At 40.0% G+C, this 19,752-nt stretch overlaps 1 protein-coding gene across 8 annotated transcripts in view; it reads right to left on the reverse strand.

Annotated features, from left to right (window-relative positions):
• HDAC9 (histone deacetylase 9) overlaps nt 1-19,752 on the reverse strand; it is a 468,252-nt gene that overhangs the window by 32,433 nt on the left and 416,067 nt on the right. For all 8 annotated transcript variants that reach the window (XM_083189144.1, XM_083189143.1, XM_083189142.1 and 5 more), the window contains one exon: nt 4,817-4,948. In XM_083189144.1, coding sequence (XP_083045270.1) covers nt 4,817-4,948 — 132 coding nt within the window. The remainder of the gene's footprint in view (nt 1-4,816; nt 4,949-19,752) is intronic.

The following is a 19,752-nucleotide window of genomic DNA, read 5'->3' on the forward strand; positions in this document are numbered from 1 at the left end:
GCGGCAGGTGCCTATTCAATGCTGTCTTTCCCGACGGCATTGAACAGGCATCTCAGCAGAATGGACCCATTTTGCCGAGTATGGCTGTGTATTGTCGAGATCAGATATCTTGATGATCCACGTCCGTTTCTCGCGGACACACACCCTTTTTGTTGTTCAGTAGGCAGGACATTGAATCCCGCCTGCTGAATATATCAGTCAAGTGGGCCGAGAATGGGCCAGATTCACGACTGTTGGGACCTCCCGACAGTCGTGACCCGGGACTGAATACCCCCCTAACGCGGGATACTGACACTGCACTTCTGTTCGTGGACTGTGGCATTTCGGTAGTATTGTGTGTGGCACAAATCCAATCCAATTATAAAGTGCAATGGATTATGCTGGTGCTGATATATGGCTCTTGTGTTTTATGTTATATGACAATATACATTTTCTACTGCTTGAAGAATTGTGGCAAGAACTATGTATTTTTTCTAGTAAAACAAAAAGTCCAACATGCCTAACAGCAGCCACTAAGTGCGGCTCATGGTATGACACAGATGTGTATTATTACACCTAGCCTCAACATGTCATATGGTGCACAACACTTAACTAACTGAGCCGCTCAGAGAGCGGTTGTGTGCAGTCTGTTTCTAAATGTTGCATCACAGACACAGCAAAACACACCCAATAGTGTTCTGGAGACGATGGGTTGCGACTTTCACCTCACAGTTTCAAAGACATATAGGGGGAAATTTACTAAAGGAAATTTGTAAAAAATAGGTGTATTTGTATCCAGAAATACACTTATTTTTGACATTTACTATCCCGAAAATACGGCAATTCGTATCGGTATTGATAGCACATCAATACGGGTACGAATTGCCATATTTTCGGGATAGTAAATGTCAAAAATAAGTGTATTTCTGGATACAAATACACCTATTTTTTACAAATTTCCTTTAGTAAATTTCCCCCATAGAGTCGCAGATTAAGCCCAATGAAATTTATTGTGAGAGAGAGCTGCGACCGCTGCATCGGAGCCCTTCGTACATAGATGTACAAATGGCATACACCACAGTTGTGTGCTTTATTTGTATGAATAGGCTCTGAAGAACGACGATGCTTGGAGCACCTAAGCCACCTGGGACAGCATAACAGAAGCCTTAGGGTATGAAGACACATATGTATGCACAGGAACAGCCAATGTAAACATACCTAAGAACGAATCTAAAAAGCAAAGTGTTAATAAAGATATAGCGACACCTTCCATCCGGCAGCGGCACTCGGTGTGTAGCCAGACTGGTGCATAGTGTTGTGCATCCATATGGTGGCCAGACAGTTGAACAAAACAAAAAAATCAGTAGTTTCATGCTTAATTAATTTCATTACTACTGGGAGGTTTGTGTGACACTGCTGCCATATAATAGTAGTGTCCCAGATAGAAAGAAACCAATAGGTCTAGGGTTTCATTCATATACGGTAGCCTTACATTCACCTCTCTTCCTTAACTTTTAAACACTTCAATAATGAGCTCCCTGACTGGGTGACCTGCTAATTCCTACATCCCCCATTCTTCCTCCAACAAACATCTCGTCCGAAATACCAACAGCTTTATCTTCCACTATCTCCTCTTTTCCAATCCAGTTCCCCTAAATTAATTTAAAAATGTTTCTAACACAACATGAATCAAGTCCATATTTGTATTGCTGGGTACACACTAGCAGATCAATTCTGCAGATCCAAAAAATGGATAGACGGATCAAACAAATGATTGGCTGATCGGCCTGAATAATTGTACAGCGTGTGCCTGTCTTTATCAATTATTTAAGCCATTTTTAGTGATTGTTTGCCAACCATTCCCATAACACTGCAGAATATAGGGATGAGCAAGAAACCAATAGGAATCTCTGAGCACTGTGCTCGGGTCTTCATATTGCTATGTGATAAGGCACTGGTGTCAAACACAAGGCCCGCGGGCCAAATCCGGCCCGCCAGACCTCGTCATGTGGCCCGCGCAAGGAGATAGCACGCAGGGCAGTGTGTCCCAGCTCCTGCCTAGGCCACCTCCTCTCACCCACCCCACCGTGGCCGCCTTACCTGTTCCTCCACTGTCGGCGGCCATGTTCCTGTAGGCACATATGTATGTGGCTACACAAACATGGCCGCCGGCCTCCACGGCTACGTGGAGGAGGGCCCGGCCGCCTGTTCCCTCTGATGCCCGGCAGTGACAGACACTGGGTGGGGACGTCATGACGATGACGTCGCCCGCTCATGCGTCTGTAGAAAAGTAGGAGCAGGCAGGGAAGCTGGACCGGGAGTCGGGGACAGTGTGGCCGCAGCAAGCAGTGAAGAAAAGCTGGAAGCCGCAGCAGCTGCAGGACAGACGGAGAAACAGTAAGTGAGGATGAGGATGCGAGGGGCTCACACTCACAATAAAAAAATATATATCTGCTGTTTCCTGAGGTGTCCCCGTGTATAATAATAATAATAATAATGCCATGACACCACAGGCTGCTCCTCCTGTATAATCATTTATGTGTCGTGGCATTACTTTTATTATATTATACAGGGGGAGCAGTCTGTGGTGTCATGGCATTATTATTATACAGGGGGAGCAGCCTGTGGTGTCATGGCATTCATTTTATATTATACAGGGGGAGCAGTCTGTGGTGTCATGGCATTATAATTATACAGGGGGACCTACAGATACAACCGGCCCTTTGAGGGTGACCAAACTGCTGATGCGGCCCCCGATGAATTTGAGTTTGACACCCCTGTGATAAGGTGTTATTATTATTCTTCTAGCCTAAAAGTCTTTCCGGCTAAGCTGCATCCAGCAGCCTTTTTGTACAGTGTTTATATATCTCATGGCCTATTCTCTGTAGTCTTCCAAAGGCAAATGCATATCATTTTTTATTATAAGCAATGGTCAGACAAGGTTTAGGTGAGCCAAAGTACTGGGGGGGGGGTGTGTGTGGCTACTACTTCAGTATATACATTATTATGGTGCCATGTATGTATGAAGGCATAGCACAGCATAGGGGGAGGGGGGGCATAGTTAGACCTCCCTTGCACACCCAAGCCCCTACAGAGGTCCGGGATTAAGTAATTTGGACCTGCCCTCAGTATCGGCACCCCAGAGTGGGGGAACTGCTGGAGTAGCAGATCAGAGGCTGAGGATCACATCATACAGTAACAATACAACTTGAGCCTGGCTCCGGAGACAAGCAGTGGAGTAGCACGGAAGTATCTTGGATGTGGGAGTAAGAGGCGGTGATCTTGCGGTGAGGTGGTAATCATTGTATAAACAGACAGGGAGGAACGGAGTGTGAACACACATGAGGCTGGAAAAGTATGGAGAAAAAAAAACTTTTTTTGTGAAGATGAGGCACTTAAATCTATGAGGTGAATATGAAGCAAATAAAGTAGTTGGTGGAGGGATGAGGTCCACATAGAATGGAGGCAGAGGTAAATGAGACAGGCCCAACCAAGCATCAATTAAGCATTGTCCTACTAAGAAACATCATCATGGGTGTCCCAATAAAAAATAAAGGTGTCACAACTATTTATTTTTACAAGACAGGACATATGGAGTGTACTCTAGTCACCCAAAGAACAACACAGTAGATTTCCAAAGGTCATTATAACATGCTATCAATCTAGTGTAAGCCTGCCACTGTTTTGCTTCTATCTAGGTCAACATATCAATAAAACATCCTTACTTACCACACATGACCAGAAGTTATGGAATATAAAAAATATACACATGTACGAGAGGTGATACAACATAGCTTTTCAGCTCCCTCAGTCACCCACTTTAACTTTACCAAGAACATTTAGAAAAATTGTATTATTGCAAAGTCAGTCATTCAAAATGAAAGTACAGTGCACCTGCAGTGTTCTATAGCATTGGTTTTTAACTCCAATCCTCAAGTACCTCCAACATGTCATGTTTTCAAGATTTCTGTATGTGGAAAAAGGTGGGATAAATACTGATGAGTAAATAGATCATCTACCCTGTGCATGATTGAAGAATTCCAGAAAATATGACCTGCTGGGTTTACTTGAAGATCTTTCTATGGTTTCGCTACCAATTCAAAATAGGCCTCTTTATATAATATATATATATATATCTATAATATATATTATATAAAGTTGGTCTGCAAGGCATCTCACCGAGCAAACTTCTCATTGGTGGATAGCCGCTACTTAGTAATACCGAGCAGTCTGTATTGTGACGAAGTCTACGGACGAAACATGTCGAAGTGTGCGACACTCGGGGTTTTGTCCTCCTCATCCAGCAGTGGCTCCGACACCAGCCTTCAGGACGTAGTGGCGCAACCCAGCGCCTGCACGGCTTTAGGAACGGTGGTAGGAGTTTCTGATCTGGTGATTGCTGTTTTTGCCTGGTGTCTTGATTTAAAAGCCTTGTTGTAGCCAGCCCACAGTGTTTATTTTTATGGTACGAGCAGTCGCTATATTGCTGGTCCTGATATGTTTTATTTAAAAAAAAAATGCTTTTAATGCACTATGAAGCGCTCCCTCCTGTCTCCTTCTACCTAGATTGTTGCCTCCATGGATCCAGGTGGTTTTCTTGCTTATCAGAGGGGAAGCTGCTGCAATATACTTTGGACTTTGGTGCTATACTGACTCTGTGGTAAAAACTCGTGTCTTATTCTGGACATTGTTTAATAGCGCTGGTTGTGACTAGTTTTGCTATATATATATATATATATATATATATATATATATATATATATAAATTAGCAAATAAATGTCATATATATATATATATATATATATATATATTTTTTTTTTCTCTTGCTACGCGTACCTGCCACCTCAAATATTCTCTTCTTGTAGGAACTTATAACATTTCCATCTTTTCTTCTGAGTAAAGGGCTGCTTCTCCTCTCCGCTACCTTTTGTTTTAAACGAGACCGTACCTTCAGGTTAGGTTCTGAAGCTGAAATCACAATAATACAACAAATTAAAGAAAAACTGTAAAATGGGCTTCTTACTATTACAGACTTAAATACTGTTCAGACCTACAGAAAAGCAGCTATCCATCAATTAAACATATTTAGGGTTATTGCTGTGGCCATTTATCCAGTGATCTTTCTGTGCCAGAACCTTTGCAGAATTCTGAGCATGTGCGGTTTTTATAAAATACCGTAAGCACCTTAAAGATGGCCGTCAGCAGTGGTAGTGCTGCACATGGCTCCTATCAGGTGCTTAAACACCTCTGCATCTGCCTTGAAGAAAAGTTTTAACAGCTGGAAACATTTTGGACCAGATTTGTCTGTACATCTCAAAAAGGCAAGAACCATCTACCTGCATTTGTGACAGTACAGACAGGAGGATCAGAAGCCTCCCAACTTAGAATACCCATAAGCCTCACAATCCATAAGTGTGGTTCCATTAGAGTTATATAAGTTTTCTGGATATAATTTTATTGCGTTCATTGTCTATCAATAAATCGGTTTTGTATCAAAAGGAAATGCTTATTTGTAAATCTTTATATTGTTTTATTTCATGATTAATGAAATAAACCTCCTTTCCTGGAAAGACATTGACCAACTTCACACACAGATTTAACTACAAATGAGGTTTGTTTTAAAAGCCCTTGAAATCTCTCCTACAAAAATTGTTGCTATGGATTACTTGTATGAATTCCTTTATTTTCACATGTTGATATGATCATCATCGGACCTTGGTGAAACAAAATCAAGAAATTAGCATAAGAGACGTTCTACTTTTTTATTCATTTTTTTTCTTAACTTATTAAATGTATCTTTTGTTTGTCCTGAAGGTTATTAGTGTTAATACACCTCTGGGCCTGCAGTGGCTGCACACCTGTACAGTGTACAGTACATCACAATAAGACAGAGCAGAAGAAGTGGTTAGTGATATGCAGTGCAGCTGAGAAATCTGCCGGGCACTAGGCAATATTTGGGGGCGTGGCCTAATTACTGGAGACTTGGCCACGCCCCTTGGGGGGAAAATAAGTTTAAAAAGTTATTGGTGCAGCCGTGGTGGAGCAAGGGCAATTCACTCCAGCACACTGCAGCATGTGCTGTACTGCTGCTGCCTGGGAGGGAGGGGGTAGTGAGTGCAGAGGGGGTAGTGAGTACCTGCCCCCCCTCTTAATGGTGGCCATGGTGATACGGACAAAAGCAAATAACAATGCCTCAATTTCTCTAGGTTTGTTTCAGTGGATTATTGTACAGTTGGACAATTCCTAACTTGACTTGCCTCTCTCATTGCTTTGCTATATTGTTTCCCTGCCTTTAAATCACTTGAAAAGTTCCCTTTCCTCCTCTCATTAGTTTCCGTTATAGCGCCCTTGATACTACAGTATATTTTAGCCTTTGGGTTTTTGAGAAACAAGTGCAAGGTTTAGCATTTTTTTGCATTAAACTGTACTTGCCACATTCTCATTCATTAGAAAGTGCCTGGTGTTCCAAAAGGCCTCATCCTGCTCCAAAGTTCTTCTAGAAACACTTACAGTACATTTGTATTTGTAAACATGACTTAAAGAGTAATGAAGGTTCTCCTTGCACTTTTGCAAAGATCCGTTTCCCACTAATGACAGACTAATGTGACTGGAGGTCCCTTGGCTTGTAGGGAAAGCTGTTCAGTATTCACCAGAGATATTCCGAAGCTCTATGTCAATGTATTTCATGCCTGGTGGCACTGATTGCCTTCCTATTTTTATCATGCACTTTTCACTCGTACTTTGCATTTCAATCACATCAGCAGTAAGATTTTTCATATGTTCATGTCTCGGAATATGCCTGCCTGCTGAGAAGGTAACCTTGCATAACAGAGAATGTGGGAATAAAAACACTCAATCTGTATTCTGCAATTAAAAGACAGGAAACGTGAATATTTTGAGGTTTTTCACTACAATTAACATGAATATTGAATAATTCTTTCAGAAACAAAATGCAAAAAACAAAAACGCTTCAGTATGAAAGTGGTATTATTCCTTTCCAAATGTCATTCACGGCAAAGTTATCACAATCCGCTAAATACAAGACACAGAAGACATACAGCCTGATTCAGGCTTCTTCGGAAGGGGCCGTCACGCCTGTGACATTGCCTCTCAATGGGTTTCTATAAGCTGCGGGAGCGACTCAGACACATGTCCAAGGCAATGAGATTGCGCCAATTGCCACGGGAGTCGCGCTTGGCGATTGGTGCAGCAATGATGAGATTTACATTGTATGCTACTAATAGGGGATTATTTACTAAAATGGGAGTTCTATTTAAGATAGGATGTTGCCCATAGCAACCAAACAGAATCTACTACTTATTTAGCACATTCTAGAAGATAATAGATAGAACGCCCATTGGTACTTCCTCATCTTTGCGGCCACCGCTATGCCAGTTACGTTAGCCTTTTTTAGAATAGCATCATCGCCCGCTCGCCACAACTTCACAAAAGGTAATAATGGTGGCGTGGACACAGGAGGGTGGTGTGGACCCAAGTTGGCGGCGTGGACCCAGGGTGGTGGTGCGCAAAGATTCCTTCGTAAGTTCAGTAGCATAAGCGGTGGCTGCAAAGATGAGGAAGTACCCTCCCATTCGATTAAATTTACCTCATAGTCTATAGGCCTAATGTTTATAGGCTGAAAAATGTGTCAGAAGTCTGTCTCCATTATTATGTTGTGCCTGAAAATGGCAGCTGACTGGGGATAGCAGAATCATATGGCTATGAATTCTAGAATGTTGTCAATGCAATCGGGTTAAAAATGAACCCAAATATATACATACAGGTTACAACCGCACTCAACGTTCCTACGAATGGGGTGCTAACAGGTTGGGGTGCAGTGACCTGTGACCACATGCTATAATAAATACAGATAATATTCTGTGATAATAGCTATGGCGATGGGCTGCAAGCTTAAATGCATTAATCAACTCAAAACCCCATCGTTTATTTGATTAAGTGTATATTAAGGTGAGTTACTTTATTATAGTCAGTGTTGAGACCCATATACACACATAAACTGTATACACACACACACACACACACATATACGGTGCATTAATATACAGGGCTATTTTTGTGCAGGCTCCAGCAGGAACTGAGGCCCTTATACTAGTTCACTCTTTCTGACAAAATATTTCTTAGATGGACAAAACCATGTGCACTGCAGGTGAAACAGGTGTAAAACCCCACCCAAATCTAATTATCTATGCACAAGTAACACCTGCCTCACCTGCAGTGCACATGGTTTTGTCCATCTTAAAGGGGCCCATACACGGTCCGTTAAACGGATCCGTTTGGGTCTTAATTAGCACGCTTCGCATCGGATCGCATGCCTAGTGCATGCGGTGTGCATGCAATGCGATCCGATGCGAAGTTTAGCTAGTACAAAAATATGTGCAGCACATACTTTTTGTACCGTACTATGTGATGCGCGGGAGCGCGCATCGCATAGTACAAAACGGACGGTCCGGGAACGGACCGTCTATGGGCACCTTTAGAAATATTTTGTCTGAAAGAGTGAATTAGAATAAGGGCCTCAGTTCCTGCTGGAGCCTGCTGAAAAATAGCCCTGTTAATATATATAAGATACTAAAGATACTAATAAGGAATAAGGAAATTTGTGAATAGGGAGAGTTAAAATAAAGATTGTGGAGTAAAATAGAGAACAGTAGTCATTATTGCTAATAATTATTATAATAAACCAAATACACTAGCTGTCATATACAATATAGCCATAGCCGTTACTGCCAGCGTTAAGTTCTGCAATCTATAAGCATGTTTATTTGTATGCTGCTGTGCTAATAACAATAATAAACCAAGCTCCGATGACGTGTGCAGAGGATTTGAGAAATGTATTTATTTAAATTCATCAAGGGATAAAGTCTCTGGCAACAGCAGGTTTTCATTGTAGCTAATTGATCTTGGGCTGCTGCAGGGGATACTAATTTCAGCCGATATGTACGCAGCAAATAAGAAGGAAAGGCTGAGATAGAAGTTTTCATTGAAAAAACATGGGAACACTTTAGCATAAGGAATAACACATGTCAGGATGTGAGCTGGAAGACATGCTCCTGGTCAGGTGCAGCACAGCAGTACCATCTGGATTATCCTGCACCTGCACACCGGGCCTGATTCATGTTTGGCAGTAAACCAAGAAACTGGGCAAAACCATGCTGCACTGAAGGTGGGGCAGATGTAACATGTGCAGATAGGCTGGGTACACACTTAAAGCATACTTGCCTACCTGACCCTCTCCATGAGGGAGAAAATGCTCTGTTCCTGGACTTCCCTGGTAATGTACAATTGCCATCACCTGTGGTGACACATTTTCTCCCTCATGGAGAGGGTCAGGTAGGCAAGTATGGACTTAAAGATTTATTTGTCCAATCTGTCTGCTGGGAAAAAAACCTGGGAATGTATGGGAGCATATGATAATCAGTCATTTGCTCCCAAACACTGCAAAACAGACCATCATACTTCCTAACATGACACTCTCAAGGAGGGAGAAACCATCACCTGTGGTGAGACATCTTTCATATCAATTATCCTGTTTAAAACAGATGATGGTAATCCTAAATTAAGAGGGAAATCCGGAAACAGAGCATTGTGTCCCTCCTGGAGAGCGTCATGTTGGGAGATATGGACCATGGTCAGTCAGACAAATTGGTTAAATCTGTTTGATTTAACATATTGATATCAACAATCATTTTGGTCTGATTTCCAGTGTTCGGGAGCAAACGGCTGATTGTCCTTTGCTACCATACGTTACCAGATTTTGGCTCCCACCTAACAGATTGGGCAGATTTATTTATTTTATTTACAGTTTCTTACATAGCGCAGCAGATTCCGTTGCACTATACAAGCTTCAAGCTGGGTACATACTAGTAGATATATCTGCAGATCAATTGCCTCACTTGCCTCCATGTTCAGAGACCATTGAATGATATTGGGCCTGCACGCAAGCCTGCGAATGGATGTTTATGCAAAACATCTATTGGCAATGTGGCGGGGACATTTGGTGAGTAGTGGGAGGCGGGCAGCCGAAAATGGTTGGGTGCGCCCAGGAAAACGCTGGGCGTCCCCATGCGAATGTAGGAATGTTGGACGGTATGCTGCATACCTCCCAACATGCCCCTCTCCAGGAGGGACACAATGCTCTGTTTCTGGACTTTCTTATTAGTGAACCTGTTCAACACAGGTAATGGTGATCATACATTAAGTGGAAAGTCAAGGAGCAGAGTAGTTTGTCCCTCCTGGCATGGGCCGTGTTGGGAGGTATGATGCTGCAGTAGGACCGGGCGGCAGGACAGCCGGATTTCAGGGCTAACACTAGAAATCCTGTCGGCAATGGGCGATCCTGTTCTGCAGGATGTGGCCACACCTATGTTTGTGGCCCCACACAGCCTCCTTGCGGCCAAGCGGGTCACGCTGAACAGAACCCACCTAAGGGCGACAAAAACAAAAGGTTGACACAAGCAAAAGGTCGAAATGAAAATGGAAAACACAGAAAAAGGTCGACATGAGTTTTCCTAATTTTTTTGGGGGTGTCTACTGTATATCGAAATCTGCCGACAAGAACAAGAACACTGTAAGTGTACTGCACCCCCTCGCATGGCACGCTGCGCCAGCCATGCTTTGGGCACGATGCCTCGCTGCACACTATTATAATCTAATTCTATACCGACTTGCATCGAGTCAGTTTAAGAAAAAAATCATGAAAAACTCAATTCGACCAATTTCATTTTGACCTTCATGTTGACCTTTGGCTTGTGTTGTCCGTTTTGTCAATGAAAACCTAAAGCCTGTTGAACTTTTTCATGTGCCCACCTATTGCCTGTTGACCAATAGTGGTTGACCTATTGACTGTGGTCCTAATTCCTGTCGACCAATCAGCTAGATGCCTTTTAAATAAAATAAAAAGAACATATAAAGTGGGTACAGCTAGAAAATAACCGGGAACTTTATAGTGCATAACGGAGGTGTTATTTTTTCTAGGAATTCAAGAAAATAGTTCTTTAAATACATATACGTTTTATGCACTGGCTATAATAATACTAGTTTATTGCCTTTACGCTACAACCAAAATAAAGCTGACATTTGACATATATCCACCATTAGTTTAAGCATAGTGAAAATATGTTCAATATTATCAGAAGAAACAGATACACTGTTATAGTTCTACATCTTAAAATATTTATACGTAGAGATGTCTCTGCTTTTACTATGATCCTTTACTGTAATGCTGGAAAAGGCTACAATATTTGCAGATGTTGTAATCATTTCCTAGCATAACGGCTGTTCCCTAATTACATGGCATACAGCTTGTAGTCACATTATGGCCGGTTTTTAGTAGAACTGAAACATATTCCCTTGCTTCTTACAGTAGCTACCGCCCATCCCAATCTACCATGTAGGATAAAGTTCTTAAGGTGACTGCCAGATGGCTTTGCCAATGTAACTTACTGATGGAACCATTACTTTATGTACATTGTGCTTCAGCACCAGCCGCACAGTCTAAAGCCAAAGTCCCCTTCACACACCACAAGCATTAGATCTACATGCCAGTTGTATAACCTTTGTTACATGCACAAGGACAGTATGCTTGGCGAGTCCCTGAGCATCCATATACGGATGTTAGCAGCATTACAAGGGGAGCTACAATGTATATAAGCCTAGGGTACATTGATCTTTTAATCAGTCCCTGGTCACAGACCCTCAGATCTAGATAGTAACTAGGGGAGTATTCAAACTTAATTCCGATTGTTGGAATGTTTCCGTTGGAATATCTTCCGTTTCCAACGTCAATTCGACAGTTGGAACTCAATCTTCATTCGATGTTCGGAATGACCGTGGATTGCCGAAAAAGGATGCAGATTCGACAATCCAGTGTGTCTGTTTTCGACAATGCAGATTCGACTTTTTAAAAAGTCTGGTGTGCATGCCGGACATTGCCAGTGCAATCTAGCATCAGCAACTCTAATAGAGCTACAATTGCTAGTTAGATATCTAGTCTACCCAAATGCCCCCAGGCTATTCAGATACCCCTAAACATCTCCCTATGCCTATGGTTGGCTCTCTGGGAATCCCTCTCCAATTATTAGTTATGGAGCACAATTAAGTTCTCAGTATCACAGGACATCATCGATATTTATTTTATATTAATAATAATAAAAAAAAGTAAAAATATACAATGAACTATTGATACTTTCAATATACTTAAATTAGTAAAATATGAAACAAGCTTACTTTAATTTTTAAAAATACCTGTATTTTATTTTTATTTTTTTAGAGAAAGTGTACAATTCCCAGCTATTATTTTTCGTTATGGTATCAGACAAAAGTATTTTTAAGTTGCACAACATACAGCTAGCTGTTCTGTTATGTACAGATGATGTAGCATTTCTGATGGTCTGGGGACGGAGAACAACTACCTTTGTATCAGATGTGTGCCAACTACAAATCAGGACTTAATGAAAAAGACAGGAAACGGGGCTGGGGGCAGAAAACAGGACCTCTTGTAGAGTTTAAACTAAACACAGGTAATATGAGATGCAGGAAGCTACAGAGCTCTTGTTTGAAGATAGGATGAATACTTGAAGAATGTATTTTATTTTGGTCATAAATTCTTAAACAAAATGTAACATTTATTTGGCTCACAGATATTTTAGATGGAATATGAACAGATCAGTAATAGATTGGTCAATGACCAATGTATTACTTACTAAAATAACCTATTTGTACCCATTTACCCACTGCTAAAAAAAACCTTTTAGAATTTCTTTTTTTTTTAATTGTAAGCGTATGGCATTGCCTAGATCAGGCATGGCCAAACTATGGCCCTCCAGCTGTTGTAAAACTACAAGTTCCATCATGCCTTGCAGTTTTGCTATTAGAGAATGCTAAAACTATGGCAAAGCATGCTGGGATGTGTAGTTTGACCATGTAGTTTGGCCATGGTTGGCCTAGACTGTAAGTTATCAGCAGTAGAGTGTGCTGCTCATTATCTAGCTGGAGCTCGGTAGTACTGACCTACATGTTCATATTAAGGGGCAGTAGTATTAAATTGTCTAAAGAGGACAGGCGCAAGTACCAACAAATCAGCTTCTAGCTCTCATTTTACAGAATGTTCATGAAATTGATAGTTACTGTATAAATTGATTGATTGCTATGGCAATGTCTCAACTGCCCATAGCAACTGTATAGAAACTTATAGAAGGTTTGATGCATGTGGAATTTTGAGCAACTGCGGGCAGTATAGAGCTGGTGGTATATCAGGCGTATTTCCACTGGTGGCTGAGTGTAACTGGGCAGCAGTTGGGCTCCCGCGTGTGAGCTGTGTGCTGAAAACTTGTTATGACCATTTAGATTGAAAAGTGGGCTAGGTCCAGCGGATGTCAGACTGTTTTGCAGCAAGGATAGGGCTGGCGCAGATGCGCACGGATATTGATGATGGGGAAAAATGTGATAGCCTTCAGTGAGTTGCAGGCTTCAGTGAGTTGCAGGCTCCTGCAAGTCTGTCCATTCTTTTATAGTCGCAATCACTTATCAGGCAAAACCAGGTAGGTTTTGCCTTGTAGACCATTGCCGTTTTTTGATAAAGGCTGTTACATTTTGCCTGTTTACTGCTTTCAAAGGTGTATGGACAAAAGAAGCCAACCTCCTATAAAGGTGAAGTGGTGTGGTGTGAAATGTCAACAGTTCTATGTTCTATGGTTGACATATTGTTTCTGGTGGCCCAATGTTGACTTACCATTTCCTGGTGGCTGCAGTTTCTCCAGCAGCAACATTTAGGTCTCTGTGACTATCACTTCTGGATCACCCTAACCTCCCCCCAAAAACGAACCACCTCCTGAAGCCTAAACCTAACCAACCCTGAAGCCGAAAGTAAATCTCATGTCCACACTCTGAGAATGTCGTCACATTAACTACATTTACAATGCTGACACCATAACTACTGGAAGAAATTTTACACAAACTACTTTATCACCCCCTGTTCTAGGTTGTGTCCGATGAGATGTTCATTCTCTGTTCTCTGCTTCTTGCATGTTCAGCAATGAAGAGAGGAATATAAATGAATATAAAGTAAATATTCATGAGGCAATTATTACTATTATTTGGTTATTGTCATTAGTAACTGTAGCTACGGTATAGATATGCTTTTTACTTGTAATGTTTAGTCAGCAAACTAAATAAACCCTGTAATATATCCCAATTTGGCAATGGGAAATGTTGGCGGTTCTGTGGAGAATGTGCACGTGTTTTCATAAACATGATTAAAAAAGCCAACAATGCAAAGGAATGTAATTGCGATAGCCTCATATATCAATGCCTCTTAAAATGCATAATCTTTTTATAGTCACTGGGTACATGTGAGTCAATAGTGATTAAAGCACAGCTGTGGTGAATACACCATGAGACACGCTCGCCAGATGTTCCTCATCATACTGGAATAGACAGTCACAATGTCCACTTTATTATTTCCTGGTGTCCATGAACAAACATCTCTCGGTCCTGCGGTATGTAACTGTGCATAGCCTGGCTCATGCTGAAACTGAAAGAATCCTTCGCTCATCTCAAATTTCCACTTTTATGTCTCCCTGTCATCATATGTTTAAACTGATTTTATGGGGGTGGGGATCCACCAAGTTTTAATGATGGGCTTTCGGATGCTAATTGCAATTCCTTAAAGGAACATTTCACAGAAAAATTATAAATAAAATAATGTATGAATATACTCAATAAAACAGTTAAACAATTTGTTAAACATTTTGTTGGACAAAGACAAACAAATAAAAAAAAAATGTTTTCATGATAATATGACCCCAGGGGGCTCTCTTTCTTAAAATCTAACTAAACAAGCACCCCACTACTGCTCATAAATATAGATGTTCAATATAAACAGGTTGAGTTTGTAGAGACCAACCTGAAATTAATAGCAGTTATTAGGCAGTCAAAGGAAATAGACACACAGCTTTGGAAATACAAGGCTGTGTAGCAAAATGGGCTTACCTTACTACAATATGGGCCAATCACATCTTCCCACTGATATCAGTTTTATCCCAAGACACAAGCAACTCTACATCATACTAATTACAACGTTATTGTTTTTACGGAACTACTGTATATATACTGTACTTGACCTCTGACATACCATTAACACCAAGCCCCCTACTAAGACCCACCAGCTGAACAGAACCACAATCCTTGTGTGTTAGTAAAGGCTAGCAGCCACAGTGATTTATTTATGTAATGCATACCACACATATGTAAACTACAGGCGGCTGTCAGTATGATAAACACATAAACCAGAATTTCAAATTTCAAAGAGCACCAAGACTTCAGAGATAGCACTCCTGAAAATCAGTTATGGCAAACACGAGTAACAATGCACAATGACACATTCTATGCTGAACAGAAGAAACCTGTCTGTAACACACAAACAAAATGCTTAACATTTACTATAATTCTCGGAAAAAAGTAAAAAACAAACATTAATAAAAATGCATGTGGCATGTTCTAACCATACACTTAACTATGATTCAATGCACAAAACCACAACTTCTTATCATCCAATAAAAATTTTAATTATTTATTTATTATTTATTAACAGTTTCTTATATAGCGCATACATATTCTGCAGCGCTTTACAGAGAATATTTGAACATTCACATCAGTCCCTGCCCCAGTGGAGCTTACAGTCTATAATCCCTACCACATACAGTATACACACACAGACATTCTAGGGTTAATTTTGTTGAGATCCAATTAGCCTACCGGTATATTTTTGGATTGTGGGAGTACCCGGAGTAAACCCACGCAAGTACGGGGAGGATATACAAACTCTGCACAGTTAGAGCCATGGTGGGAACCGAACCCATGACCTCAGCGCTGTGAGGTAGTAATGCTAACCATTACAGCATCCGTACTGCCCCCATAATAATGAACTATTACTTTAACATACACTACTTGAATCCTCCTATAACTTGTGTGTCTGTCAGAGGTTCAACAACACTGAATGGAAGAGTAGATTGACAACAATCACCTGCACATCACTCTCCTACTGGGAGTGACATTGCTGTCAATAGTCTCGGGAAAATTAGCTGCCAGCTATTTTATGGTACATAGGGGTTGTTGTATCAAGCAGTGAAAAAAGTGGAGAAGTGGACTAGTGGAGATGTTGCCCATAACAACCAATCAGCTTCTACCGATCACTTTATAGATGGTATACAATGCTACGTGGAAGCTGATTAGTTCCTAAGGGCAATTTCTCCACTGGTCCACTTCTCCACTCTTTACCCATACTCTAGAATAGATAAGTAACTTAAGATGTTATTTATATCCTTAAATACAGTTCTGATGTTTGGTGATATGGTTCTAAACCAACCTTTTGTAGAGGGTAATAAATGGAGTACTTGCTATCATGATTATCATGCATTGTTCCCCAAAAGGAGGCAAGCATTTTTTCTGGCTCCTTACTGCTCACTGTGTAAACTGTTGCTCCTCCACAAATTCTCACTTCTTTCTACACAGTCCTACTGTATGTGCAGTTGCCGAAAGCTAGATGCACGGTGTGTACAATCACGCTTTACCATTGTTGAGTGACCATTGTGTGCTTTATCAATAACATGCACAGTGCGTATGAGCACTACCGTAGTAGTTGGGGTCCATTCTAAAGTAGATATGGCTTGGGACATTTGGTTATATAAACTATAATAAACTATTTGAAAGTAGCTTTAGAGGGAAGGAATAACCGGTGCTCAAAGACTTCAAACCAGTTGCAAATTCAAACATCACCAGAAACTTGTATACAGAAAAAACTACTTCAGATATTTAGCACTTTGAGATGTAAATACTACGGGAACTTTGATATTAAAATACATTAAAAAGTTTAAACATGTTAAAGCCAGCAAGTATATGTATAATTCTGCGTAATTATTAGTCAATTAGTAAATTTGTGAACAGACTGAAACATGGTTGAACATGTATAAAGTTAGAAAAATAACAAAAAACATTATTTTACTGATTTAACAAACTCTTTGTCTTTAGAAACGATATATGCGGCTAGTTCAAGATTCTACAGGGCTGTACTTGCAAAGACCATTAAGAGATGGGTCACTGGTGTATGAGCTCTGACTTGTGTATGTAATTGTATGACTTAAAACTTCCTTAAAAGTAAAGAGAATAAAAAAAGAGAGATGCGGCTGTAATTTGTTATCCAAATACAAATGTGAAGGTCCCCATGGTAACCCACAGAAAACAATCAGCGATTATCATTGTTATGTGACTATTTCAAAACCATATGACAGATTGTTTGCAGTGTAAAGCTGCACATTTGCATTACTGAAGAATTGCTGTCAGTCTGAATGGAATTAACATTTTTAATCATATCAAAGCATTTTATACCTTTTAATAAACTATGATATATAAACGCAAGATACAATTTATGTATAAAGTAGTTGTTTTTTTTTTTTAAAGGAGCAATAATTTACAATGCAAAACCACTTTGATTTTGCAGTGTAAATGATTGCCGCCTAAAAAAAAAAAAATACCTGGAGATTTCACTTTCTGAATCTCTCATCCTATTAAATTTCACCCTGAATGTTAGTTTGTTACTACCCAGTTTGCTTTATCACTGTTTCCAATTGTAAAGCACAACGGAATACGATTTTTATATAAATTAAAGGTTTCATTTAACTTATTTAATTTTAATTTTTTACCAGTCAAACAGTTTATTTGTCTTGTTAATTCAATTATGAAATACACCTGTTAGGAAATGTATTTAAAAATAAATTGGTTTCAAAATGAAGTTAATTGTACAAGTTTCTTTCTGATATAGTTATTATGTTTGGGGATATTATTCCAGTCCCCTACAACTTAATTAGCTAAATATACAATGCAACCTTCCATCTGGTAGAGTCATTTCACAGGGATAATTTTGCAGCACCATAACTCAATGAGGCACAGAGGAAAAACTACTGAAATGCTATTTCCTTTGGAAGAGAATTATGTACAATTTCAGCGTGCTTAGAATTTCTAACAGCTAAAACCAACAGGGAGGTATCACTCTCATTTATATGACTCTCCCCTGAGGACACCAGCAGTAGAGAATAAAGCTTGTGCAATTTTTCATGAGCAACTTAAATATTTTGCTTTTGGACAGACAATTCCCTTTTGACACTTAAAGTCTTTAACTTATACTTAAATCTAGGAACTTGCATTTAGCAAACAAAAATGAAAAATATAATATGAAATTATTAGCATGTATTTCAGATTCAGTATTGCCATTATTTGTGGCAAAAAAGAATTGTTAGCAGATCTCGTTTTGCCCTCCCAAGTTTTTTTTTTTTTTTTAATGACCCTCATTGTATTTTAAGTGTCAGTTTTACCAGGTGGAAAACATATCCTGGTGAATTTTTAGCACGAATGTAGCATATTTCAGACCAACGCAACCATACTTTCCTATCATATGGAAATAAGTGTCTTGGGACACCTTGTTGTAAGGCAAATGGATGGGGTTGCACTAAGTGGAACATTGTAAGGAGATTCAATTACTGACAAGGTTCCATTGGAATCTTGTGTACTAATATAATGAAGGTGGGCAGGCAGAAGTTGCTTTATTTATCGTGAAGTCTATGAAGGTGTGAGCAAAAATTGAGTGAAGTTTCAGTGCCATATTTAGATATTATATCTATATCCGCATATTGATTTAGGTTGATACAGAATCTCACACTTAGCCAAACTTTCACCCTTAATGTATACCTAGGACTATATGACCAACCGACATGACAAAAACATAGACTTGACCAATCTTTAATCACTATCGCTTTACTTAGAGTAATAGAATTAATCTCCTATACATTTAGCTGAATACAGCACATTGTGGATAAAGCTAGATACGTTTGATAATTGATCCCTATATTAGATGGAACCTGTATTCACTGATGCACAGCACACAAGACATAGTACATTTCAAGTCCAGTATGTCTTATTCGTAGTTAGTATGGATTTCGTAGTTATTCAATAGATTAATGGCAGTTATTACAGGTGCTCTTAACAGTATTATTTTTTCCTATTGTGCTATTGTCTAATGGGGCCATTTATTATTTAAGCAAATGCCAAGGGGTGATGTGTCCTTGCTCAGATGCTAGGACACAGGCTAAAATAATCAGGCTTGGACCCGGGAGAGCAAATGTAAATGAGCAGCCAATGGACCGTACATGTGCAAGTGCTATTTTATGGAGAGGGATCCCTTGGTCATTTGAATATGATGTACTGTTCTTATCGAACACAATATATCTCAGGCCAAGTTACCAGCTTTCCCACTGAGATCACACTGTCAGATTACGCTGCTCACTCATATCAGAGCTCTTTATCTTGTCTCTAACATCTGATGTTGATTTGAACATCACATGCCAAGTAAGATAATATCAGGGTCTTCGATCGAGCCGGTCTCCTGCAGGGAAAGTTTCCTAACTAACAAAGAGTATTATACAGTTAATCAAAGAACAATGTAATGGAACCAAAATCTTGGATATTTACTGAAAATAAGAAATAACGTATTTGATAGAGGCAATAACTAATAACATATGTACTGACTTAAGAACCCCCATACATTAGGCCGACTTGTCCTAAGGACAAGTCAGACCTAATTTCCCCTGAGCTCCCCAGGCAGCTGCCCAGGAGAGCTCACTACGATTTGGCACTTGATGTGAAATTTTTTACATGGGATAAATTGCATGTGATTTATCCCATGTAATAATTCCCGGGGAGAT

Source organism: Crinia signifera, chromosome 5 (assembly GCF_055691185.1).
Source record: "Crinia signifera chromosome 5, ASM5569118v1, whole genome shotgun sequence".
NCBI classification, from domain to species: Eukaryota; Metazoa; Chordata; class Amphibia; order Anura; family Myobatrachidae; genus Crinia; species Crinia signifera.